The sequence below is a fragment of the Mytilus trossulus genome, chromosome 9 (assembly GCF_036588685.1).
Source record: "Mytilus trossulus isolate FHL-02 chromosome 9, PNRI_Mtr1.1.1.hap1, whole genome shotgun sequence".
NCBI lineage: Eukaryota > Metazoa > Mollusca > Bivalvia > Mytilida > Mytilidae > Mytilus > Mytilus trossulus.
Window position 1 is genome coordinate 68645090 of NC_086381.1, and position 27767 is coordinate 68672856.

The following is a 27767-nucleotide window of genomic DNA, read 5'->3' on the forward strand; positions in this document are numbered from 1 at the left end:
TGGCACAAAGTCATTTATTTAAAGTTCAATAAAACAAATTGAATCAACAAAGCTATGAATACAACAGTAAGCAACAAAATAAATACAAGAATATCTAAAAGCTGAATACATCAAATTTTCTTTTCCTGCATGGGTTTCGTTTATTTTAATGACGGAAAATGACAAAAGCTTTCCGGAAAAATCTTTTCTCTTAAAGCTTATAGCTCAATCCTCATGAATAAATTGCAGTATGGAGTAGCTGAAATTTTAACAAATATAAGAACATTTAGTTAAACAGTAAAATTATAGCAGTGAATTAATGTTTCAGTAGTTATCCTTGTCTTACAGTCTTAAGTTTGGTTACATTAATCAACCGAGGCATTTTATTTTAGGGCAAAACCATTTCAACAAATGTTTTAATAGTAATAAACAATATCAGTTAAAGATTTGGAAATTTCTTTTTAAAAACACAACCATGGACACGGATGACCATTTCTATTTTCCCCATGTTCCTGGTTCATAAAACTAGTAATTATTTCAAATCTAAAAATGAAACAACATCATTCTGTAAAAAGGTAAACATTCGTTTCAAGATGTCTTAAAGTATATCGCCATTATTTAACTTGGGTTTGGTATCTCAATATTTACGGAATAAACTCATCGGAGATACCTGAATAGTTTTAAATGCCAGACACTCGTGTGGTCTACAAAAGATGCCCGAATCAAAAAGGTTAAACAAAAGGACAAATAAAACAGCAATTTTAGTGTATCATATTATTTTGAATATATGCTTTTTGACATATCTAACGACATTGAACACCAGAAAATAAAGTGTATTATTCTATTATTCGTTTAGTAATTAACTTAAAAATTCATAAATCAAATACTTACATCTGACAGCAAAATGTTGTTAGTTGATAAACACGAGTTGTATCGAGCTACAAGAGGAAAAACATGACCTATATACATGAAGTGACGTTACTTTTCGGTAGGTAACGTTGAATACAGTTGCAACTCAAAATTATCAAATGTTATTATTCTATGGCATTGCAACATTGATAGCTTAATCAACATTTGATTGGTGGGTTGACATTTTTCTATGTGACTTTGAATCACATTTTCCTTCTGAACGTCTGGACGATGTTGTGTAACGTTACGTGCGGTTAATGGTAATAACGTTTTTCATAAAGATAATACATGTATGACAATTTCGTCTTCAAATGTCTTCAATCATTTTTTTTTTTTTAAACAGTTCTAATCAGTTCTGATTTTCATTGTTTTTATCGTGTTATTGTTATTAAAAGAAGACAATGCCATCGTGAAATATGAATTTTCTTGGGTAATTAATCTAGATATATCCTTCGGCATGGAAAATACATGAAATGTAGTATATATAATGTAGCTTTCCGTTTTGAAGAGGAGAAACGGACTAGAAATGCATATGAAATTACATTTTTTCACTCCGTACTACAAAACTACATTTGATAGTTACTTTATATTTACTTATATTTGACTCACCGTGAACTGTACTTAATTTGATTACTATGCATATGAATTGCTCAGGTGACACTCTTCCGTTGCTGGTAAATCTGATTATAAGTGTTTCTAACGTTTTGTTGCTAACAGTTAATCCTTAAAATGAAAAGATAGTAACGATACTGTGGGACAAGCAAAGAAAATGAGAAAGTCTTATCTATGTCTGAATATTCATAGTCTGGGTTTAAGCTTGCTGCTTATTATGAAGTTAATAGCTTTTATTCTTAACAGGTTACAAACAATTTTGAATTTAAAATGAATTTTAATAATATAATTGACAATTTGCATAGTTTTACACAGTGAAAAAAATTGTTTCATTTTGATCAGTTCGGTTATTTATATGACAGACATTTTTTGAAGCATATTATGTAAAAGAAGTATTTGAATTAAATTGGTTTTTGTTTACTCCTTGCTTTTGATTGTTGTTGTCTACAATCTACATAAACAAACAAATACCATAAAAACTAGTGTGTTCTTTGTACCGGTTGTACAATGTGGAGCAGGAACTAATTACCCTTCCAGAGCACCTGAGATCACCCCCTGTTTTTGGTGGGGGTTTTGTTGCCTATTCTTTAGTTTTCTATGTTGTTTCATGAGTACTATTGTTTGTTTGTCTTTTTCATTTTTAACCATTTTGTTCAACTCTGGTTTGAACATATCTTATAATTCGACGATTTGTGCTTGAATTGTGATGTTTGTAATTGAAGGGGCGCGAAACATTTCATTTAATAAAAGTGACAGTGAATCTGTTATTCATATCTAAGTTATAAGATAAGTAATCAATCACCAAAAAGTGAAGTTTGATACTTGCCCATGAGTCAATTAAGATATGTTGTGATCTTAGAATGACCAGATTCAGAAAGAGAACGCCTTTTTTGTAGTCTTTTATAGCACTAACCTAAAAGTCGCAGAGCACTCCTCAGTGAATACGAACTAAAATCTAGGTTCCCTTGTGAATAGCTTCTGAAAGTACCCTAGAAAGAAGGAATAGTTATATGTAAGATAACAAGTGCATAGGAGGATCGATGAAGCTTTATTATTTCATTTCATTGTGTCTATCAAAGCGTGTTAAGCTATTTCATTTGTTTAGGTTATCTGCGACATTCAAAGCGTGTGTTAATCAATGATTTCCGTGGTTTCCAAGTTCTGAAAGATATTTGAACATCGAATAACCATCATTGCCTTTTATTTGTAATTATAGAACTGTCAAAGAATAAGATTGTAATTTCCTTGGTGAAAAAAAAGTAAAATCTCAAAAAAATGAACTTAGAGGTTAATGGTTGTTGTTTTTTTTATTTGTGTTGCTGTAACGTGCTAATACGAAAAATACATTTATACCGAGCATAACGATAAAATGTTTGTCGACCAACAAGTGTCGTTTGCACTAAACATTGGTTTTCAATTACAACATATTTTACTTCTATTGGCGGCTAAACATACTGATGTTTAATACACTACCGTTAAATGGTTGACGGAGAACCCGATAACATAACCGATTTCTGTGAATGTGGTCATTCAAGAGAATATTTGCGTCCTATCAGTTCGTCTTAGTCTTTGGTTGTTCTCATAATTTTGGACATTCGTGCTTCTTTTACCATGTCCTTGAGATACTGATCATGTTTTTACTATTTTTCTTTAACTGTTTTGTGTATTCCTTGCGGCACTCAATCTTCAGAAGTCATAAATGTATGGCAATTATCTAAACTAATTCAAACATAAGAGTAATAACTGAATAATTGTTCTCATTCTCATAACGAGATAACTGATATTAAATTAAGTGATTTCATACCTGCCAAAGTATAAGTTTGCTAAGAAGCTTGTTGAAATCTTCATAACATAGATGTCCTTCAATTTTACTCTAGTAAAGTGTTAAGAATACAAATGTAAGCTTAATGGATGTGTATGGAACGCCAACACTGTCTTGTTATGACCATTTTCATTATATGATGTGCATTTACCTTTATATGATGTGCATAAACCTTTATATGCTGTGCTTTTACCTTTATATGATGTGTACTTGTCATTATATGATGTGCAAACACCTTTATATGATGTGCAAATATCCTTATATGATGTGCAAATATCCTTATATGATGTGCAAATATCCTTATATGATGTGCAAACATCATTATAGTATGTGCAAACATACTGATATGATGTGCATATATACTCATATGATGTGCAAATATACTTATATGATGTGCAAATATACTTATACGATGTGCAAACATTCTTATATGATGTGCAAACATTCTTATATGATGTGCAAATGTACTTATATTATGTGCAAAGCTCCTTGTATGATGTGCAAACATACTTATATGATGTGCAAAGATCCTTATATGGTGTGTACATATCCTTATATGATGTGCAGTTTCCCTCATATTACGTGCAAACATCTTTATATGATGTGGTTGTGTCATTATATTATGTGGTTAGGTTTACTTCATTATATGATGTCGAAACGTCATTATATGATGTGCTTTCATCGTCGTTATGGTCAATGAACATGATTACGATTAGAATGATTACTGTCTACGTCATAACTGATTCCGATCTGCTTCTGTAAACTATTATGTGTCTATCGCTAGCGAAAGTGCAATCTATAGGGAAAATGAGACAAAATCAACGTTTCAAACATTTCGGTTGAAGATTAAAATCAGTTAATACAGGAGCTAGTTGAAGAAATCTACGGAGAAAATGATAACAAATAAGAGCCTTTTATAACTTGCTATTCGGTTTAAACATAGGCTCCGTGTTGAAGGTCGTACTATAACCTATAATTGTTTCCTCTTACAAATATGACTTGGATGGAGAGAAACTTGTCTCAGTGGCTCTCATACCACATCTGCTTATTTGTATTCATTGCAAAAGACACCATTGAAATCACAGTCTGTTTCAAAAATATTTCATAACAATAGCTATAAAATTATCTACTGATGCATACTATGGCGAGATTGTTTGTTTTATTAAATGTTATTGAATAATATTAATCTGTAAATGGTAAGATGTATAATGTAGTATTGAATATGTACAATGATATTACATCTAGTATATCATATAATCTATGCTACTAAAGGAGTAGACCGATTTCATTGAGCCGCAACTCCTCTAAAACCATACCAAGTCGGAAATATGTGTGATATGACTCTTAATTTGTCTTTGAACCAATCTTTTTTCCACAGAAAACGCCAATTATGTGAGAAAATACCCAATTTCGAAAACTGCAAGCTTAGTCGACGTTGTGCCCACAAAATGCGAAATGGCTATGTGGGAAATTATAAAAAATGAAAAAGTGGTATCTTTGCTAATGAGACAACTCTCCACAACAGACCAAATTACACAGAAACTAATAACTATAGGTCACCATACGGTCTTCAACAATGAGCACATATTGGCATATACAGATTGTTTATTTTCAACTTATTTTGATGGAGATTTTTTTAATTGCAAATAAAATTCTGAAACATTAGTACTAGTATGTCAACAGATTTGGAGTAGCGTCAACGATTTCTGAGATATAAGGAGTTGATTCCTGATGAAGTGTTTTAGATTTAATTTTTCGTCCGATTAGATCGGATTTTACCTTTGTGGTACTTATTTTGATCCTTTTCGGTAATGGCAACGGATTGTACGTAGACGATACAGTTATTGAGTTGAAAGGGAGAAAAGAACCACTGAAAATCACACTTTGCCACACTTTTTCCAATTAAGGGTATTTAATATTTTTATTTTCCAACCGAGATGAATGGGGTGACGCCCGTCTTTTACATTTTGTTCCTCTTTTTCGTTTCTTTTAAAAAAATAGAATAAAAAGCATTAACTTTGTCATTACTGTGTCCACCTTATTACTGTGTCATAACTCTTTGTTTCAACACTTGCCCACTCGCTGACGTCTCCTTGTATCATCGGTACAGCGGATATAGGTACTAACCAAGGGGTCGTGATCGATTTTTCTTCTGACACGGTACGAAAATCTTTGTTTTGTTTACATTATATCAATTTGTACTTCAATCTAAACGTATTTGTTGTTTTAAGAAATGATTTGGTCGTAGGTTGGTGATTAGAGAAGTCTCACTATTTGCCCAAAACAAGAATCCTTACTAAAAACATGTGCAAATACTTGTCAAAGAAGTTGGCGCTCGTCTCATCCGATATGTCTCCATATTCATTGCAACTCTTTTTCTGATAGAAGGCCACTGTTTTTGCGTAATAAGTATAGCTGTTTCAATAATTGGCATTGAAATATTTTGTACATATGTTATTTTTCGATATTTTATTCCGACAAGAAGCGTTGTGTATAGCTGACCACATGAATCCTTCTGTACGGTGCATAGTTAAATGAATGTACGGTATATAGTTTTTCATGCTTCGAAGTACCTACAAAGCTATATCCGCTGTACCGATGATACGCGATAGTAATTATAATTCGGAATACTTTGCTTGCTTGTGACAATGTTGTTCGACAAGGAGAAAACTTATCACCTTTCCTATTTTATTTACTTTTGATTGACTAAAATAATTTTTTAGTGACTAGAAATATTACATGACTTAACAGAACTATACCAGAAGATCTGGAAAGAGAATTAGAAATATATCTTTTAAGTGTTTTGTTATATTGTTTGCAGATGACACGGTGTTGTTGGCTGAAACAGCACAGGACCTGCAGACTCAACTCAATGCTTTCCATGATTATTGTAAGGCTTGGAACTTAAAAGGAAAGTTGTCAAAATTAAAGTCTTAGTGAGTTTTTTTTTTGGACGGAAGCCAAAAAATCTCCGATTTTCTTACAATGATACTAACATTGAGATGATAAAACAATATAACTATTTGGGAATTGTTGTTACTAAAACGGGAAATTTCAATATGACAAAAAACATTTATCCGATAAGGCTTAAAGCCATGTACGAAAACTTGAAAACAGGAAGGATGTATAAGATTTCTGTAAAATGTCAACTTCAGCTTGTTCGTTTATAAAAAAATATATAAACACGTGCGTTTGTCCTCCAGCTGGCTTAGTAATTTTGAAACCTCTCTCTCTTGTTTTGTATATACTGTAAATAGGTATTATTTGTATCTCTGTATACTGATGTCATACATTGACATTGCTATTATATAGATTTAGAGGCCATACGTATACCGGTATGGATGATTGATTGACTGTTATTTAGCGCCACTTTCAACACTTTCATGCTATTTCGTGGCGTTGAGTTTATATTTGTGGAGAAAGCAGAAGTGCCCGGAGAGACCCCCTGACCTTCGTTTGGAAAACATACAATTATGGTCAATTAAGATTGTAATCAAGCTTACCTGCCACGTGCGGGATTTGAAATCGCACACCTAAGTGTTGACATGCTAGTGATACAGCAGTTCGACTACTTATAAAAAAGAAGAAGTGGTATGACTGCTAAAGAGACAACTCTCCACAAGAGGTCAAAATGACACAGAAATAACCAAGTATAGGTCACCGTACGGCCTACAACAATGATCAAAGCCCATACCGCATATTCAGCTATAAAAGGCCACGAAATGACAATGTAACCACTCGACCACCGAGCGCCCATCACTTTCACCCGAAATGGATTAAAGGAGATATGGAATGAACCTGAACTCGGTGTATTACATTAACGTGCAGCTTTTTATCATGTTTTTGTGCATATATTTCACAGTTTCAACTATAGATGATTATGGGTGGATTCTTGAGGTCCAGCAGCAAATTGATATATGCATATTCGTACAAGAACATGTTAATGTGGTATGAATATTTACCCTGTTTTGTACTAGACCGACACCCTGAGCCGGATTTTTTAACATGCTAGTTCAAAAGGTAGCATTCCGAAGGAAGACATGTATATCACCTTACCCGGACACATTTTTCTGATTCCGAGCCGACCAGCTTTTGCTCTTAATCCTTAATCCCGCGCGCTTATATAATTAGCTGGGAAGCAGCAAGTAAATAAGAATTTTAAAGTCTTTGGTTTTGACCCGGCCGGGGTTCGAACCCACGACCTCTCTCACTCAAGGCGAACATGCTACGACGAAATTACCACCACTAGACATGCAGTAACCCGCAATATAAAAGGTTTCGTGGGAAGCCGCTCATATACTAGTATTCACCTCTAGACTCAATTAAACAGGGCTAACTTTCCGACCATTGCTAGTTTTATATGAGGGTGGGGGGCAAGTTGTTTTGTAAATGTTGGATTCTAAATTTCTTGAAAGAGATTTTATCTATTTCAGAAGGGAAGCGAAATAGTTTGTTTCTATTTAAAATGAGGAAAAAATAAAACAATGATGAAACTTAAAAATAAAATTAAACCATGTTTTTTGTTGTTTTTTTAAATTTCGAAAAAGGAAATACACGTGCTCCTTCCCTCAAACTAGAGTCGGTGTCTAACACATTTATTTATTAATATATAATGTACAGATCATCTGTTTCAGCTTTGGATACAAGGATCTGACAACACGTCATTTTATTTTCTGTCCTTGTATATATTACATCAGCCAATGACATTTCAGCCTTCAAATTTTTGAAGGTGTGTATCAATCAAAAAAAAACCCAGAGAATTGAGCGTTTTTAATCTGGTGTCTAAATGAACTTAAAACACTGCATTTATTTATTTTTTACTGAGACCTGTTGTTCTCTTACATATAGAGAGTGGTGTTTTGAATTTTTCAAAGTGAAAATTTACGGCAGCGGCTTTTAATTTTTTGCGTTTATCCTGGAAACATAATAGATTTAAAAAAAAACAAATAGTGCAATGTGTCTGAATATACTCTATAGTAAAGGTACTTTTTGAGTAGTTTTGGCTTTTCAGAGTTTTGTTTTTAATTGGCTATTATCTTGATAACTAATAAAAGAGAAACCTTTTCTTGCAAAGTATAGACAAGAAAATATATAATCAAAGTACTGAAGTATGAAAATTGTTTGCGACTTCAGGGAACTAGTTTATTCTTATGTTGCACTGTTATACCACTGTCCCAGGTTAGGGGAGGGTTGGGATCCCGCTAACATGTTTAACCCCGTCACATTATTTATGTATGTGCCTGTCCCAAGTCAGGAGCCTGTAATTCAGTGGTTGTCGTTTGTTTTTGTGTTACATATTTGTTTTTCGTTCATTTTTTTTTACATAAATAAGGCCGTTAGTTTTTCTCGTTTGAATTGTTTTACATTTTCTTATCGGGGCCTTTTATAGCTGAACATGCGGTATGGGCTTTGCTCATTGTTGAAGGCCGTACGGTGACCTATAGTTGTTAATGTTTGTGTAATTTTGTGGTCTTTTGTGGATAGTTGTCTCATTGGCAATCATACCACATCTTCTTTTTTATATTAGTTTGGATTTGCCGTTTGTGGTTTCATTAATATTTACCACACCTTCATTCAATAATAGCATCAGATGAAAAATTCTCTACTAGAAGAAATTGTTGAAACTAAATTTTCAGGTTGTAACAATTCAGATGAGCGAAACGAGGCGTAAAGATTGATGCCTACGGTTGACGAAGAATTCGCCATAACATTATACCGCGGCAAATTTATAACTATATTAAATTGAATATCACTTTTCCTATCCCCTCTGTTTTGTGTTACAAATGACCGGTTCCTTATATGAGCCATTACTCTATCAGAGTCCGATTTATGCTCAATTGTTTGTGTCTATCTTGAAAATATATAAAGAGAAACTCGAACATCTAACATGATCAGAAAGGCAATATTTACATAAATGAAAATACTAAACTTCGTGTATTATCTTCTTATAGAAAATTTGCTAACGTTAGGTATACCGAAATTGACAAATATAATGCCTTCCCTCGTTAAAACGATCATATAGTATGACATAAAAGAATTATTTATTCAATTCAATAACCTTAACCGTATTGTAGACTCCGTATGTTTATTATCAAAGATTTGCGATTTAAACAAAACTTTACAGTTCATATATATTTTTATAATTTTCCAACAATATCAGATGTGATTTTTTTGCATCTTAAAACGAGGTACTAACATACCAAGGTTTATCTCAAGTCTCAACCATTTTCCAAACGGTAGCAACAGATTTGATCCTAATTAGTAGTAACGGTTACTCCGCAGAAGCAGATCGGAATCAGTTATGACGTAGACAGTAATAATTCTAATCGTAATCATGTTCATTGACCATAACGACGATGAAAGCACATCATATAATGACGTTTCGACATCATATAATGAAGTAAACCTAACCACATAATATAAGATTACAAGCACATAATATAATGACACAACCACATCATATAAAGATGTTTGCACGTTATATAAGGGAAACTGCACATCATATAATAATATGTACACATCATATAAGTATATTTGCACAGCATATAAGTATATTTGCACATCATATAAGGATCTTTCAACATAATATAAGTATATTTTCACATCACATAAGAATGGTTGCACATCATATAAGTACATTTGCACATCATATAAGTATATTTGCACATCATATAAAGTATATATGCGCATCATATAAGTATGTTTGCACATCATATAATGATGTTTGCACATCATATAAGGATATTTGCACATCATATGATGACAAGTGCACATCATATAAAGGTAAATGCACATCATATAAAGGTAAATGCACATCATATAAAGGTAAATGCACATCATATAAAGGTAAATGTACTTCATATAAAGGTAAATGCACAACATATAATTAAAAATGGGCATAATAAGACAGTGTTGGCGTTCCATAGATGTGTCAATATTCAACAATTAAGGGGACCATCTTCTTATGATAATTTTAAGTATACTGGAGGCAGACAGGCATATTCGTGACTAGATTATTGGTATTGATTTGGCTTTTGTGTGTCTCTTCAAAAGTCATTTAGGGTGGCTTTTTGGACTTGCTATTGCTTTTTTTGTTTGTTTTGTACTTCGACTAAAAGTATTTACTTCTGCCTGGCTGTGAAATGTCGTTATACAGTGCAGAGTGAGACCGTTAGACCGTTGGTTTTCCCGTTTGAATGGTTTTACACTTATAATTTTGGAGCCCTTTATAGCTTGTTGTTCGGTGTGGGCCAAAGCTCCCTGTTGAAGGCCGTACATGACCTATAATGGTTTACTTTTTTAAATTGTTATTTGGATGGAGAGTTGTCTCATTGGCACTCACACCACATCTTCGTATATCCATAGAATGATATATGTTAACAAATAACTTATTATTTGCAGAAAAAGCTATTTTTTTCAAATGCTTGCAATACAATTACAAATTCTGTTTTGAAACTTTGTTCGTTTAGGAGACGAATTAAAACTTTTATTTCACGACATTCTCACGAAAGTAATTTACAGATGAAAAGTTTTTTATTCGAGATTTATTAAAAAGTCCGGCCTGCCCTTTGAACTGCTTTCGATGAAATCAAATAGCGAATATTTAGAAATAAAACCCCGGTAATTCAGAAATACTACTTTTTTCGAAAGATACAATGGGGTGTCACCCTTTAACGTGCAAGAGATATGGCTCTCTTGATAAGTGTAAGCCATTTATCGTCCCCTTCCGACGGACTATCATCGTTTCATAAGACCATACTCGCGAATGGTGTCGAGAGGGAGAGCAGAAAATTCCGTCCCTGAATTTTTTTCCCCACAAAGGGGATCGAACCAGGAACCTTTGTGTTAGAAATCCAATGCGCTAATCTCTACACAACGGCTAGTTAATGCATAAAGTTCCAACTGCACCATAAAACTATCTATTTCAAGTCTTTAAGTTCTACATTGTAAGAAACAACAATATGTTACTTAGTTACGTCATTAGACATTTCAATATTTCTCAAAGGATACGTCAAATATAGTTATAGCTGCTTTGCATGTGTCTAAGGAAAGATTTATTGGTTTAAATTTTACAACTGAAATTATAATATTGAAAGATTAGGGTATATGTATGGCATCAATTTAAAAAAAATACTAACAATAATAAATAAACCATTTTAAAACTAAATAAAGAAATAATGCGTTCGGACTTTTTGTGATTCTATCATATCTATTGTATTCTAATCGTGCAATACATATATAATATATCTAAAGTAATGCATATGACAAACCACTGATACCTGCTCTAGTGCCAACTCTTGCAAAAATACTAAACAGTTGATAGTCTTTTTGAATTTTTGTTCTTTAGATTTGATTTTTAAATACATGTATAAAACGTCACTTGAATAGGTATAAATGGTTTTTTTCTGAAATTGTTTAGCAAGTTATCCATTCAGTGTATGTTCATTTGTGTTTCTACGTTTATTGAGTTAAGCCATTCCAATTGATATTTCATAGTGTGTCTTTTTATGTTGTGATGTTACATAATTGTTTCAGATAAGGGAGAAGGTTTGATATCATTAAAACGTTTAATCCCACTGTAATTGTTAGCACCTGTCTTGAGTCAGGAATCTGATGATCAGTAGTTGTCATTTGTTGATGTGGTTCATAAGCGTTTCTCGTTACTCGTTTATTTATATAGACTAGACCGTTGGTTTTTCTGTTCAAATGGTTTTACACTAGTAACTATTTGGTGTTCGGTGTGAGCCAAGGCTTCGTGTAGAAGGCCATACTTTGACCTATAATGGTTTAATTTTATAAATTCTGACTTGGATGGAGAGTTGTCTCATTGGCACTCATGCCACATCTTCCTATATCTATAAATGTATTATAATTATTGAAATACGTTGGGAGCTTTATAAGCGAAAGTGTCTTTAAAATTTTTTTAACCATGACACGTACTCAAACAAAAATGTTAAACCATTTGTACCTGGTTTAAAAAATTTAAGAAGTGACTTACTCTTAGATTCTGAAAAACAGCATAAAAGTGGAATTTTATCCTTGATAGGCGTTCCAAGAACCTTTTGTAGTCTAGATGCATCTATTTCTTCATACTGCAAATAATATATTTTTAAATCTTTAGTTTCAATTCTCTTAGGTCAAATTGTAAAGAAAAAAAAACCTAAATGTTGTGTTATAAAAGAACCTATTAGTGTACAAAAGGTTGATCAAAAAACATCAATCAATAGAAAAAGTGACTGTTTTAACTAACTTCCTTTTACTTTCTGATGAAATAACGGCTTTATAACTTCAGTAAACTGCTTTTACTTTTCATTTAACTTCTTCTTTAAAGCATACCTTCAACATCAGAAAGCAACAAACCAAACTTTTGAAGTCAAATAATACTAATACATGTCACATTATAAACAGAACCACAAGCAAAGCATTCAAATGTCAGTGTAGAAGAACACTTAAAAGGATGAAGTATAAGTTTTCTTCTTGTAATTCGTCTAAGCAATACTTACCTTGTTTTGTATTGCTGTGGTCATAAGCTGTCTTCTGAGCATGTTGATGTTCTCCCAGTCTAATGAATGACCATTCTGGAATTATCAATACGTGATCACCATAATCAATATGGTCCATACTTAATATATATACTGAAGGAATTTGAAAATCGATTCAAATAATTATTATTTTGTTTGATTTCTAATACGGTATCTATCTACATGACTGGTTTGAAAATATGAATAAAAGGCGAACAAAACAACATCAAATTGTAAAATGAAGTCATCCCAATAAAATATAATTAATACTACCTTAAAGACGTAAATGGTCAACAGGGTTGAATATTATTTAGGCACTTTTACATAAAGTAGTTGCGTTTTAATTCCACAAAATTCACTTTCATAATTAAAACATTTGAACGCTGCATCCCAACGCAAAGGTCATGTATCCGCCTATAGTTTAAATTAGGGCGGAATATGTCAAGGTGCCTGTTCTGATTTATTTTCTGGCTTCCTAAAGCTTACATTAAACTAGTCATATTAAGTTATACAACTATTTTGAGGGAAACATATATAATGAGTGAAATTCTTTCTTTGTCCACGTTCATTCGATTTTATATAAGGATGCTTAGAATACAAATATCAAGGATAGAAACGGAAAGCAAATTACATATGTACGAAACAGAATATCGTACTCTTCGTATTTTGGAATTTGTAACGGGCGTTTAAGGAAAGAGAGAACAATCATTAGATGCACGAAACCCTCAACAACAAGGAAATGTTTCGCTGTTTGCTCAATTTTTAGTTTTCGTTGTACTTATGTTACCGTTGTCAGTACAGTTTTTACTTCTTTGACTGTTTAATTTTAATCTACCTATGTGGTATATTGTATTAGATAACACACTCGAGTACTTCATACTAAAACTATATGTAATACCTTACCTGAGTTTCCTTAAACCCATCTAAATCGTCCAATTCTCTGAAGAAAATTATTAAAAGTTTACCTTTTGGTAGTAATTTAAGGCAACAGTAGTATGCTGGTGTTCGAAATTCATAAATTGATAGAAAAAAAAACAAATCCGGGGTACAAACTTAAACTGAGATAATCATAATGATATCTTTCATCTAGATTAAATAAAAAAAAATGGCTTTAAAATCAATTAAAATGCGGAAAATATTTGTCTATGTATATTTGAATATAAATATATTTGTACGACTAAAAAATAGAATTTATAAATAAACTATTATCAATGAGGCCAAAACCGTTTAAAATCAACGGTACGTTGATTTTAAACGGTTTTGGCCTCATTGATAATAGTCAATCTCAATTTATTCATGTCTGAAATGCACTTTTCATCATCAAATATTTCATCAATTATTATTAATTGACATGCCGCTATTGTCAATTTCAACATCACATCATTATGTAGCATATCACCATGTTCATGTATATGTAATTTTACCGTTTACCTTTGAATCTGCGTTTATGAAAAGAAAACAATTTTGGCATGCAGAAACGACAAAAATCCAGAGATTTTCTTATGATACAAAATAATGCGTGCCTTTTAGTTGTCATTCAGTTGTAGGACTAGTAACGTGTCCAAAGTAAACAAATCGTTAGTTTTTAAAAAAGTGGTGTATGCCAAAAAAAAATTCAAAAGGAGGATGATATTGTAATAAAATCATTATGAAAAACAGAACAGAACAAAAACTCACACAAAAGAAACACATTGATATTTACCTGATTATAGAGTTACCTGCAGTATAGACTCTCAACATATATCTGCCTTCCTGTCCCTCAATTTCTGTCACAGGCATTATCATATAAGACCCTTCTCCTAGCTTAAATGTATGGACGTTCTCTCTATCCCGGATAAATTTTGTACTGGCATATATCTTATTATAGAGGAAAAATTCGGCACTCATTTTTGTTTTAACGTCATGCGGTACCTAAAACGTAAAAACAAATGACAAACAACGCAATATTACTGTGGTAATTTTCCAGATAGACACGAATCACACTCACACAAAAGTGCGACTTAAAAAGGAACTAATCCGAGACCGGAAAGGAATCTCAAACAAAATAGCTGTAAACATGATTCGCCTATTAAAGTAGTGGCTGCATCGGAAGGGGAGAAGCTAAACTGTATTTGGACGAGGATTGTAATATGAAGTCTGTTGCAGGCTTCATAGCTTTTAGTTTGGTATGTTATGCCTATATTCGAATAGGTAACTTTAGAATTATACAATTATTACGCATGTTTGAGAATTATGTGCAATTTGCTAGATAGAGATTTGAGAGTAAAAATGTTAAATACATGTGTTTTTATATTTCTGTGTGGAACATTGTTAAAGTATGCGACTGTCATACAAGTGAGAAATTTATCTTGCTATTTAAACAGGTTCAATCCTCCATTTTCTACATAAGAAAATGTATGTACCAAGTCATGAATAGGACAGTTTGTTTGATGTGTTTGCGCTTTTGATTTCACTATTTGATTAAGGACTTTTCGTTTTGAATTTGCCTCGGATTTTGGTATTTATATTATTTTTTATCGTAATATTGTGAAAGAAATATTCTTTGCCGACTTTACATGCATTGTAAGAATACGTACAGTACGTCTGTCCTATACTTATTGTGGGTATTATAATTATGGAAAAGGTATATCATGATATTTATAATCATATATGAATTCCTTGCAATCGCTACATTATATGCGAGGCAAACAAGACAAACAGCACTTTTATTGTTGCTTATGAAACGATAGTTTTTGTAAATTTGTTTTCGATTATCTTTGTTGCTGCTTTACAGTCAGACACCCTTTTGAAATTATTCATTGTCAATATTCTTTAACTTCGTTATCAATATGACCTTCACACATTTTTGCACCAATACGATGTATCTGTGTCGGGAAGTCGTCTGACCGATCAATCTGTTGATCCTATTACTTACTTTGACGTTGCTACTTAATAAGAATTCGTATGGCGCGTCGTGCATCCATAACAGGGTAGGCTTAATTTATTGACGCAACCGAACAAGCTCTTTCATGCGATTACCGAATTCGTTTATTTTGCGTTGTTCATCTTTAATTGATCTATCCGAATTGGACATCGGATAACTATTGCTGCCTGAAAATGATATTTGTGCCCCTCATATTCTCATGTCGAGAAATCGCGCGGTAGCCGATCTAATCATTACGACTCACATTGTATGTATGATTTGTTATTTCGTTTCATGGCCGAACATATTCATGTATTACTAAACATGCATTCATTCAAACACACAATGCAATACAATATAACGTAAGAACAAGCCAAAATAATAAACAAACAAACAAAAAAACGTACAAATTAATAAACTAGTAAATGAAACTTTTAATTTTATCAACGGATATTAACAATAATATTCATTTACCTTATAGATAAGACAACTACAAGGTATGAAGCGTCTTTGGTCGTCAGTCGTCTTATATTTCTGCATTAAGGAAATAATAACGGTATTTGGTTTGTCTAATTCCATATAAAACTGGCTGTTGTTGCATATTACACCTTGAAACATATTATTATTATTCATTTATTCAAATTGTTACTGAGTTGTTTTAATTGTTCGTTTACCATAGTTTCTATACAATAATTGATGACCAGATAATTGTACACAAGAATTGTTACACAATGTTTAAACACTAAATGGTCTACTTAAAGAATTGTTAGTAAAAAGAAATGATTGTATTTATCATGTAGGGAAAGGACTATGGGGTTCCATTTGATAAATGTTCAACGTTTTAAGTTTTCTATAATAGATTTTTTTTATATACATAATAGTATTGGATTCGTATTTTGAAGGTTGCCAATGTCTTCAAAACATTTACAACCGTAGATATGACTTCGTCGTCGTATAGGGAATATCTCTGTCAAAGGTGATTATGTGCATGATCCGTTTTTCGAATTCAAAATCCTTGTTTTTTTTGTTTATTGCTTAAACTAAATCCAATTTATGATAGGATTTGCTTATCAAAACACAAGGTGGGGGAAACCATTATGGTATGTTCTGCTTAACCTTCCGCAGAAGCTGATACAACAGACGGTTTGATGGTAGTATAATACGTGAACTGTCTTATGCGTTTTGGACTGTGGAATGCATTCAGGACTCATGTTTATCGATTTGTTTTCCTTCTGTTTGTCATGATACTACCGGCATTTCTCGCATTTTAACTACTTATATATCGTTTTTTTAATTTTACTTCACACCGTAGCACTCGTCATAATACCTAAAAATGTGGTACAGTTTCGCATATTGAATTATATGTGAATTATGACACAATTCCGTATTAACATTACAGTAACAATTTTGTTGCACAAGATGCTGGATAATCTCCTGTTCAACGTTCTGATATCTGTGGTCTGTGCAATGATGCTAACTTTCCATATGGATAGTCTTCAAGTTCAAACGTTCAAATAAAGACATCTCGAAATAGATTAAAATATGAAACGTGTCATATTGAATGTTTTGTATTTTTCTTACTTGGTTTAACACACCCGCCTGCATTTATTCCACGTCTCCATTGCCTATGTGCCACAGACGCTAACCACACACCACGATGTTGTATACTTTGTTCCATTTTCCAGCTCTCTGGACCAAGGTGGCATATTTCAATTTCCGTAAATATGTTTTTGAAATCAATAAATGATATCCTACAGTCAAAAATTTCAACAAATTTCAAAAATCGAAAATGAATATTAAAATAATAGTCAAATATAATCTAAATAAATACAAAATTGTACAGGATGAAAGAACTCACAAACAAGTATCTTTTGAATGAACATTCTAAGAAAATGTTTCAATATGCATTTAAATAGAAAAAGTTATCTAGATTAATGATGTATGCGAATTTAGTGTAAAGTGTTGGGGATAACTAGCAAAAACAGAAGCATAACTAATTATAAATTGATTGTACTAAAATTGATTTAAGATTTGTAGACATATGTTTCTGCTTGTTGGAATATTTTAGTTGTTATCCATTCGTTTGATGTGTTTGACCTTTTGATTTTGCCATTTGATTATGGACATTCTGTTTTGAAATTTCCTTGTAGTTCAGTATTTTTGTGATTTTAATTTTTAAAACAATGGTATGATTTTCTCCTTTTCTTAAGTTTGAGAAGAAGAATCGGACGGACTACGAGGTATAATTAATACCTAACGGTTTGAACTTTATATTTTTTGTTGTGCTCTTTGTTACTGGTTACCATATAAGGCAAAGGGAATCATAACATTTAAAATGTCATCAAAAACTAAATAATAACCGTTCAAAAAGTAATTTGATATATTTGGCGCAGGAATGATTTCTGATCGCCACAACTTCAATAGTGATTCAGTTTAGATCCTTCAAAAGTTATGTTGACACTCATTCAAATGATTAACTGAAAACTTCTCTTTTGTTAATTAACTCTAGTTGCACTTGTCACAATATCCTACCAGAATTCTCCATCCAACAGTTTGTCGATATTCATCTTTTCTTTTGTACTCTCTTTCAAAACATTCCAATGAGGAGACCTTAATAAAACATTAAAGTAAATTGAAAGATAATCGAATAATATTTTTGTTTTATTATATTCAGGACCACATACATGCGTAGGGGGTCCTGAAAATGCATCAAACATTTGCCTCCGGGATTTGAGCAACCAACAATGAATAAATGATAGCTTCAACGAATTAAAACAATTAAGAACTGGTCTGATGCAAATCCAACAAAGTATTATAGTAACCAATATTTTTTTAAATCCCAAAACGCAACGTTTTTTTTACTTTTAAAACTCGGTGATTTTGTATTTAACGCTTATTAACTTTAGTTTGTTGTTTCTCAAAACGAAGCACTTCTTGATATTTGAAAATGACTTCCGTGTTGCAGACTTGATAAATGTGGTCATACCCAAGATCAGGGGTCGAAATTAGCACTAGTCCGGTAGTCCGGGACTAGTAAAATTTGCGTCGGACCAGTAGATTTTGTCAGCTGGTGGTCCGGCGGACCAGTAGAATTTGTCGATAAAGATACAAGCAAATAGTCTATTATCAGTATTCAGTGAATTTAGTTTTGATAATTGTGTGTCATCTGTTTTTTAAAAGGTTGAATTAAAGTATTCAATCGGCATAGTTTGCCTCAAAACGAAATAGCAGCGGTACCAAAGGGTTAAATTGAACTTACAAATCGAATTCCCATATGGAATTTTCTGAACCCACATAAATCGTATTAGGTCACTAGCACACTGTGTAACGAATTCATCTTACCGACTGTCTTATTATGTGGATGTGGTATTTAGACTAGTGGCCTACCAAAGTGATCAAATCTTCAATACTGAGTATTGAGTACCTACTTCCAGTGGTCTATACAAAAACAAACGCCAACAATAACAACTTTATAGCTTCGACTGTGTTTTATGAATGTATTTCAATCGTTCGTTATCAATTCTTCGTCTGTTGAAAACTTTCAATTTTTTCCTTAACACCATGTTGTTTTGACAAAGGGACGTAACACTAAAATAAATGTGCATTGAAATAAAATAAAAACGCGTACTAACGCCATATGAAATATACACGGTCTCCACGTGGTTGTTGTTAATCAATCATATACCTAGAAATGTATAGCTAAAAAATGTCATTTTGTCCATCTTTGTATAGTATATCACTCGTTCATACAAGCTAATGTAACACAGGCAACAACAATGAAATACAGTAGTTTACCTTCGACTCCATGCTCCATTCCAGTATACATTGCGCCAAGGGTTTCTCATTCTAAGTAATATGACTGTCCCTCCTGTCACTGGAATCTAAAATATAGTTACAGGTATATCTTTTAAATATTGTTACCATAACACTTTGGTGGGTTTGCATGTACTCTGTACCAGTTCTTAATTGTTTTATTAGTTGAAGCTATCAATGGTGCATTGCTGATTGCTCAAATGTCCCTTTGTTAAAACAACACACTTTCACTCATTGACTTATCATCTCTATATTTAGATATCAAAATAATTGCAATAAGTGAGAGCAGGTAATACATAGCATTCTCTATGACACTGGAGTTGAAATCATCTAATACATTTTAGGAAACATTCTTCTATACATCAATACTAAGTCGTCTCAATCAGTATTTCTAAATGAATATTAATAAATCTGTTTAAAGTTAACCAATAGCGACTTGAAAAGGCACTGGTGTACACAAAATAAGTTTGACTGGTTTTTACCATACCTCTGCATAACCGGATATTCTGTATGTGTGACCCGTCTTAAGTCCGTTGCTTAGGATGCCGGGTTGGTTGTTTGTAACAGACGTCTGGAATGAAGAAAAAGTCATCAATATAATTACACACAAGTAATAAGTAAGAAGTTCATCAAAACAAAGCATATAACACAGGAATCAAATAGGAATGTAGAAATTGTTGTTCTTTATCATAAAACGTATCAGTGAAACGGATATCGTAATGCAACTTTATCGGCTATCTTTTAAAGCATAAAACTTCTGCAAAACAGTGTTCAGTAGTTGTCGTTGGTTCCTACCTGTCATATTTTATTATCGTAAATTGTTTTGTTATACATTTGGCCGTTAGATTTCTCTTTTGAATTGTCTCATATTTTTCATTTCCGGACATTACATAGCAGACTGTAGGGTGTAGGTTTTTGGACAGTAGACAGCCGTAAGGTGGCCTATATTAACTTACATCCACTTCATTTGAACTTTGGTGGATGATTATCCCATTTGGACATGCTACATCTCTTTATTTCATATTTGGAGGCAAACTTAAAATATTGAAATTTTGAATAACTGATTACTAATCTTGTGTTCATATATTCTCGCAGTTTACAATTTTCTTTACGTTTCAGCATCTGCAAAACCCCATTAATCCAGATAAGAAAAATAAACATTTTTTACTTACAGATATGTAAGCACCAATCAACGATGCCTGAGACATTGCTATATCTACAACTGTCAGTAAATGTCTGATACTTTCTGTAGTGCTATGAGAATGAGCTATCCCTCCTGTAATATCTTGAAGTGACCATTTTATCCTTCCACCATGGATACTCTCGTATGATCCATATAACCTGTTAAAACCCCATGTGGAATTAGAACTATGTTTTCATTTCTAATTCAACAAATCATTTGAAATATAACAAATCATAAAATGAATAGAACTACTTTTATTTGTTCAATAATTTGAAAGATTATTAACCAAGAAATGAAAGAAAATGAATTCGAAACCGCACGAAATTAAGCTGTGTTAACACACTTTTAAGGTAAACCATTCATTTCAAGTTATTACAGAAAAAGTTCCATTTTCATAAATTTTGACGCTGCTATTTTGTCGATATCCATGACCAAAAGTAGTCTATCTGACAAATCGAATACAACATATCTAAAACTTGAAAAATGTGATAAATTGCATCATAGCACTATTCGCCACTTTTCTTTAAAATTTGCAAAATACAATGTTGGTACATCTCTTTGTTTCTCGTGCAAAATACCAACAAATGTCATGGAGTGTATATTTGTAAAAGTAATTATTATTTTTTCATATTCATCAGCTTTCAAGAGCAGTGATTGCAAGATCCTTTAAACCATGCAATTTAGACAAATAGTAGTTCATGAAACTTACTTTGCATAAGCTTTCTCAAACAGAGCTGGCCAGAATTCTTGGGGATCTGAACTTCTCATATACAGTATATGACCTACAAAGAAGGTTGTGAACATATCAAACTTCGTATGGTATATACACCATCATATATTAAGAAATAAATTGAAAAATAAACGGATAAAAGTGCACACTTGTGGCGTTACTTGTTCAAATCTAAACAAATCATATTATTTTACAGAGCATAGTTATATCTACATTCTTTTAAATAATGTAATAATAATAAAATGTTCAGTTAAAATATAAATGTTCTTGTTCAACTGAACAACTAGTTAGATGTCAAAATAAGACTTAAACTTATTTTCAGATAAAGAATGGAAAACTTAATACCAAAATAAACCCAGCTTGATATCATCATGGTAATATTTCATTTCCTGTGGTTGGTAAAGTATTGACTGAATCTGTATAAAATTTATCATACCATCAATTGTAGGTAGTCTATCATCAACAACAACATCAATCCATTCACCATATCTCCAAAAACGGAAGTGAAATATTCCGGCATAGTTGTCATGGAAATCCTGTTCAGATGGAATACATTTTTGCAGTAATTTTGGGGCCATTGCAAGACATGTAAACGCTGATACCAAACAGCAGTCACCTGACAAATTAAAAAGACTTGATTATGTGTGTGTGGGCTTTTAATCAAAAGTAGGCATATACATTAAAATGACTCGATCATGTGTGTGGGCTTTCAATCAAGAGTAGACATATACATTAAAATAAATTACTCGATCATGTGTGTGGGCTTTCAATCAAGAGTAGACATATACATGACAGTCAATAAAAAAAGACTCGATCCTGTGTGTGGGCTTTCAATCAAGAGTAGGCATACAAACTAAAATGACTCGATCATGTGTGTAGGCTTTCAATCAAGAGTAGGCATACAAATTAAAATGACTCGATCATTTGTGTGGGCTTTCAATCAAGAGTAGGCATATACATTAAAATGAATCGATCATTTGTGTGGGCTTTCAATCAAGAGTAGGCATATACATTAAAATGAATCGATCATGTGTGTGGGCTTTCAATCAAGAGTAGGCATACAAATCAAAATGACTCGATCATGTGTGTGGGTTTTCAATCAAGAGTAGGCATACAAATTAAAATGACTCGATCATGTGTGTGGGCTTTCAATCAAGAGTAGGCACATACATTAAAATGACTCGATCATGTGTGTGGGCTTTCAATCAAGAGTAGGCACATACATTAAAAAGACTCGATCATGTGTGTGGGCTTTCAATCAAGAGTAGGCACATACAGGACATTCAATAAAAAGGAAAGATACAAGGAGTTTATTGTACAAGAACAATCGCAAGCGAGGACTACAAAATTGTTGAAAATTCAACTTCAAGAAAAAAAATGCTTCAAAACTAAAATAAAAACGCTTAAGTTTTTTCTGTCGAAACAAAACATCATTAAAACAAATATACTATATCACGTGTAAAACGACAGACATGTTTTACAACATGTGTTATGCTATATGACATCAAGTTGGCACCATACACTAACCATATCATTGATTTAGCATTGCAAACTTAACAAAATTAACTGAAAAATAATTCAACACCTTGTTAGCAGGTTTAACATATTAAATCAGACTTCGAATATATTGCTCTTCTTTGAAAATAACAATTGTAAAAGAAAATTACATACGGTAAAGGGAAACAAGTAACAATAGATAGGTTTGTCAATGGTTTCTTGTTGCGAAAAAAATGTATTAGTCCTAGCTTACCCAGCTTTCCAGGTTCAATATCCATATTGCAGACATCTTTAACAACAAATGTAGGCTTCTGTACTATTTCCTGTAATCAGAGTTTCATACATTTCATTCTTATGTGCGCTGTTATCCTTTAATTGTAATTATGTTTGAAAGATGCTCAGCCGTTGCTTTTTCCTTCTAATGTTGTGTGAATTGCAAAGTAGACAACATTAATTGTTGAAGTACTTGGGTTGGTCCGGTCGTTAAGAATCAACGACCTGTGTAGTTATAATATACTCAAGGCCCTTATTTATTAGTAGATTATACATTTTGTCACTCATGGTTTATCTTAAACTAAAATTATCGGAAAAAACTGGATAAAGCAACATTAGAAAGGAGACGCTAAAGCGGCATATGTGTGCATGAGAAGAAAACTCAAATATTGTAAAAAATTAACGTGTTTGGCAACTGGAAATAAAATTGCCTGGTACATCATATAAATGTTCTTCCCAGACGCACTATTAATCAATTTTTATTTTAAGAAGAAAACACTACAAAACTCCTGCAGCATCAAAGTTTCGTGTGACTTTGTCACTTGCAAAAATAATCGAACTTACGTGTGGTCTTTTCCATTTGATGTTTTTATATGGCCTTAGGTGTCTGTATAACGATCTGTCTTGAGCTGGAAACACAGGATCTTCGTACAATGTGCCGCTGTAGGAATTTAATTATTGTGAATTGTTATATATATACAAATCAAATATGTAAAATCAAATCAAAACATCTCAAAAGTTATATCAAAGAATAATGCGTGCTTTTTATAATAGCGATACTTCTGTCTTTCACTACGAAATCACAATGAAGCACACACATGATAATTGTTCAAACTAGACCATAAATTAATGTTTCAAACTTGTACTTTCTGTTATACTAATCTATAAGCAATATAAAACGATGTTACCCTATCGTATTTTAAAAGAAAGACTAGCGCAAAGCATAAAGGTTTATTTTTGCTTAAAGAACCAAAATATAAACTGAATGTGATGGCTATTTTTAAAATTTATTTAGCATTCAAAGGGACAATAAGTCTTTACCACATAATCAAGGATCAGCAAAAGCTTGACCAATCAGGTATATAAACTGCTATCAAAATCGTCATCTCATGTTCATTGCCAATTGCAAACAAAACATATATGAACTTTCACAAAAATGCAGTGAAACATGTTTATTTAGTAATACTCACCTTTTCAGACATTCCTCCTTGATATTTTCAAAAGTTGACGGTCGCCAAAGATTAGCACCTAACAACTTTTCACTTCTGACAGATGAATTATGACGTAATAGCTGTTTCGATGACATATGATTGCTGTGACGGGATCTGATCGTTGATGGAGCACTGTGACGAGGTGTTGAATGCGACATTATGCCATTATGTCGAACTGTTGATGTGTTTACACTATTGTGTGATGACGCTGGAGATGCTCTTGAATGAATGCGAGGACCACTGCCGTTATGGACAATAATACGCGGGGAATTGTTTTGTTTATATCTTGGCGTCCGTATTTCATTTTCGTCTTTTAACGGTTCATACCAAGTACCTTCCTTTTCCAAAGTCAAATCCATCCTTTTAATACAGTATTTCCAAAATTGTTAAATCACAAATTCTTGAGATTCGTCTAAATAAACAATATAACATCTGATTACTGGTGTACGTTATAGATTTTTTCAAATCAAACAATAAGGTTTCATAAAGCAAACATATTCATACAATTTCAAAATGTAATATTTCTTTGTGTATAACATACCAAACGATATAATATAAGTCTAGCCTTGAATTATTCTTAACACTGTGTTATATTAAAATACTGGTATACTCATTGTTAACGAATTTAAATGCAAAAAGCACCTCATAGTTTTAAACTTTATTGAATAATCGAATGGCAATTATTTTAAATGATTTTTAAGGATAAAAACTTAAGTAACCTTAACCGACTTAAAATGGCTTATCCATATCAGGATAAACTTATATACAGGTGTTTCATATGAAAGTATAAATAATAAATAATAAAACACATGTATATTCAAAGACTACTGACGTTTGAAGACATCCTATTTACCAGTGTAAAATTAAACGATTATTCTACCATTTTTGTTGTTGTTTTTCTTTCAGTTCGTATTTTTCTTTCTTCTTTTTCTTTCATGTTTAGTGCCGAGAAGAGGAGGGGACAAACACAAAAGTGAGTTCGTTAAGGTAAACCGGAAGATGCTTGTCACTTCGGGGAACAACAAAACTCTTGTTATACACGTTATGCACGTCGGAGTAAAATACAAAGTGAGTTCAGTGATATTAACCTTTCAGATAGAAAGAGACAAGCATACACAACGATATTTGAGCTTCTTGTTTTACTTGAATATACACAATGTAAAAAGGAAAACAAATAACTATTCCAGAGTGGATGGGTTTTTTTTTTATTTGTTACAAATTCTGTCCAAATTCCAGTGACAAATATTTCAAATATATTCGGTACACTGATAGCAAGCATTTGTGAGGAACGAACAGCACCCGTGACTGTCAACTCCCTGGGTCGGTCGTAACACTTTGTTTTGGTATAATTTAATAAGAACAATTCCCTACCTGTTCAGATTCGAACGTGTTCCTCTATAGATTATGTATTAATTCAAGATAATCAGTTTTTAAAAAGCCATATAAACTATTTAAATATTTTCACAAACAAATAAAATAAACAAAATATTATTTGTGTTTTATTGTGCTTTGGACACGGCTGTGATTTTGTTCATTCTGTATTATTTAAAATTTACAAATGATTGAAAATTCATGGTGCATGAAATAATCGTTCCTTTGTAAATACAAATGAAAATGTTGATTAAAACCCTGTTATCTTGTATGGAAAAAATGATTAAACTGTGATAATTTTTTACGACCAATTACAATTTGTTTAACAGAATAACAAATCTAAATACTTGTACAAACAAACCTACTATAATTCTTTAAATTTATAAAGTGAAAGGCACTGACCCTCAAAATTGGTGCATTTCCTGAGTACATGTACACGTACTGTATGACGGCTTTAATTAGTTTAATAATTCTACTTTTGACCGCACGGAAATATGGGCAAAACTATTTAATAAAAAACAAAATACTTAAAAAGAATACCTATTTAAATATATAGTAAATAAGGATCTATGTTTTAATACGCGTTCAAGAAAATATTTGTGCATGCACTTAATCTATAGAAGACGAAAGAATCACAGGGTATACACACACGCTAACACGAGCCTCTCTTATTTGATTGACTAATAGAAAAAACTAATATTACCACAATCCTCACAAAAAAGGAACTAATTCTACCCGTCTCTTCATCAAGCATGAAATCACTAAACGAGAAATTATTGATTTCTATAGAAATAATTAGATTTATTCGCATACTATATATGTGAAATTTTCAAATGATACTGCAAACTCGTCATGATATACATCTGCCGGGGACCAATAATACGTGAAAAAATCATGTTTAGTTCCAACATAAACTTTATATCAAAAATAGGCAATATAGTCTGCAATTCATTTACATCTTTACTGCATGGCTTAAGAACACTGTACCATCAATTGTTAGTACAAGGTAAGACATTATTGGTAAATGAATGAATATTATATCATATTTCTAGATGTCGAGATAATCACACAATAACCGGTGTATGATTGTCTCTGGCACAGGACCAGACACAAGCACCGTGTTCGCATGTCTGATTGACACACTGTAGTTAAAAATCAAAAAGCCTCTTTAATTAGCTGTAACATGTAAGTAATTCTACTTACCATTTTCAATTTAAGCATCTAAAACTCATTTGAAATCTTTCTTGATTCTAGATATTAAAGCTTTTGGAAGACCGTAATATTATCCTACTCTCGTTTCAGTGATATATAAAGAATCAATAACCACTCTGATTGCTTTGGACATATTGTCATCCGTAGAATGATATTGAAATATAAATGTTGTAAAAATACAATATCTATTTGTCCCAAAATGTAATAACAACTAATCATCCTACCAGTTTCGTTATTGACCAACAAGGGGCATCAGTTTATAGTCTTCGTGCATTCCGACCAGAGGCTCGACACTTATAATTATAGTATACGTCCCATACAACAATGAAGGGCCTGAATTTCCTAACAACATAAGTAGAAATCGTCAAAATCAACTTGACAACCATTGTGAAACAATAAAATATAATGATAAAGATGAATGGTTTCTAACCGTCCGGCGGGAAGTTAAACGCATATTCAGGACGATCACATGTTAATCTAATGTGAAAAGGAATCTTGCTTCGTACTAGACCGACTGCATGCTGAGCTGAATTTTGAACGCGTTAGTTAACAAGGTTTATTGATTGTTGGTTGCTTGCCGTCCAGTAGCAAATAGTTCATGCATATTCAGTCTTAAAATGAAATGAGGTCTACTTTCATCAACAAATGAAATGCAATCTTAAAGGATATTAACAATGGGACTATGTTTTATGGTGGGTTTTTTATAGTTATAACTTGCTACTGTCAGTCATT

General features: G+C 32.4%; 1 protein-coding gene across 1 annotated transcript in view; it reads right to left on the bottom strand.

The window, feature by feature from the left end:
* The window catches only part of LOC134684900 (calpain-3-like), a 60642-nt gene continuing 32875 nt past the window's right edge, over positions 1-27767 (bottom strand). Inside the window, exons 19-39 of the mRNA XM_063544217.1 lie at positions 24432-24833; positions 23806-23902; positions 23222-23291; positions 21908-22087; positions 21451-21523; positions 20731-20899; positions 20046-20129; positions 19541-19626; positions 18278-18355; positions 17327-17496; positions 16220-16353; positions 14546-14754; positions 13747-13783; positions 12826-12900; positions 12321-12414; positions 11333-11397; positions 3305-3373; positions 2414-2489; positions 1498-1611; positions 871-917; positions 1-238 (exon numbers count right to left, since the gene is read on the bottom strand). Of these exons, the coding sequence (XP_063400287.1) occupies positions 212-238; positions 871-917; positions 1498-1611; positions 2414-2489; positions 3305-3373; positions 11333-11397; positions 12321-12414; positions 12826-12900; positions 13747-13783; positions 14546-14754; positions 16220-16353; positions 17327-17496; positions 18278-18355; positions 19541-19626; positions 20046-20129; positions 20731-20899; positions 21451-21523; positions 21908-22087; positions 23222-23291; positions 23806-23902; positions 24432-24833 (2356 nt within the window). The 3' untranslated portion in view covers positions 1-211. The remainder of the gene's footprint in view (positions 239-870; positions 918-1497; positions 1612-2413; positions 2490-3304; positions 3374-11332; positions 11398-12320; positions 12415-12825; positions 12901-13746; positions 13784-14545; positions 14755-16219; positions 16354-17326; positions 17497-18277; positions 18356-19540; positions 19627-20045; positions 20130-20730; positions 20900-21450; positions 21524-21907; positions 22088-23221; positions 23292-23805; positions 23903-24431; positions 24834-27767) is intronic.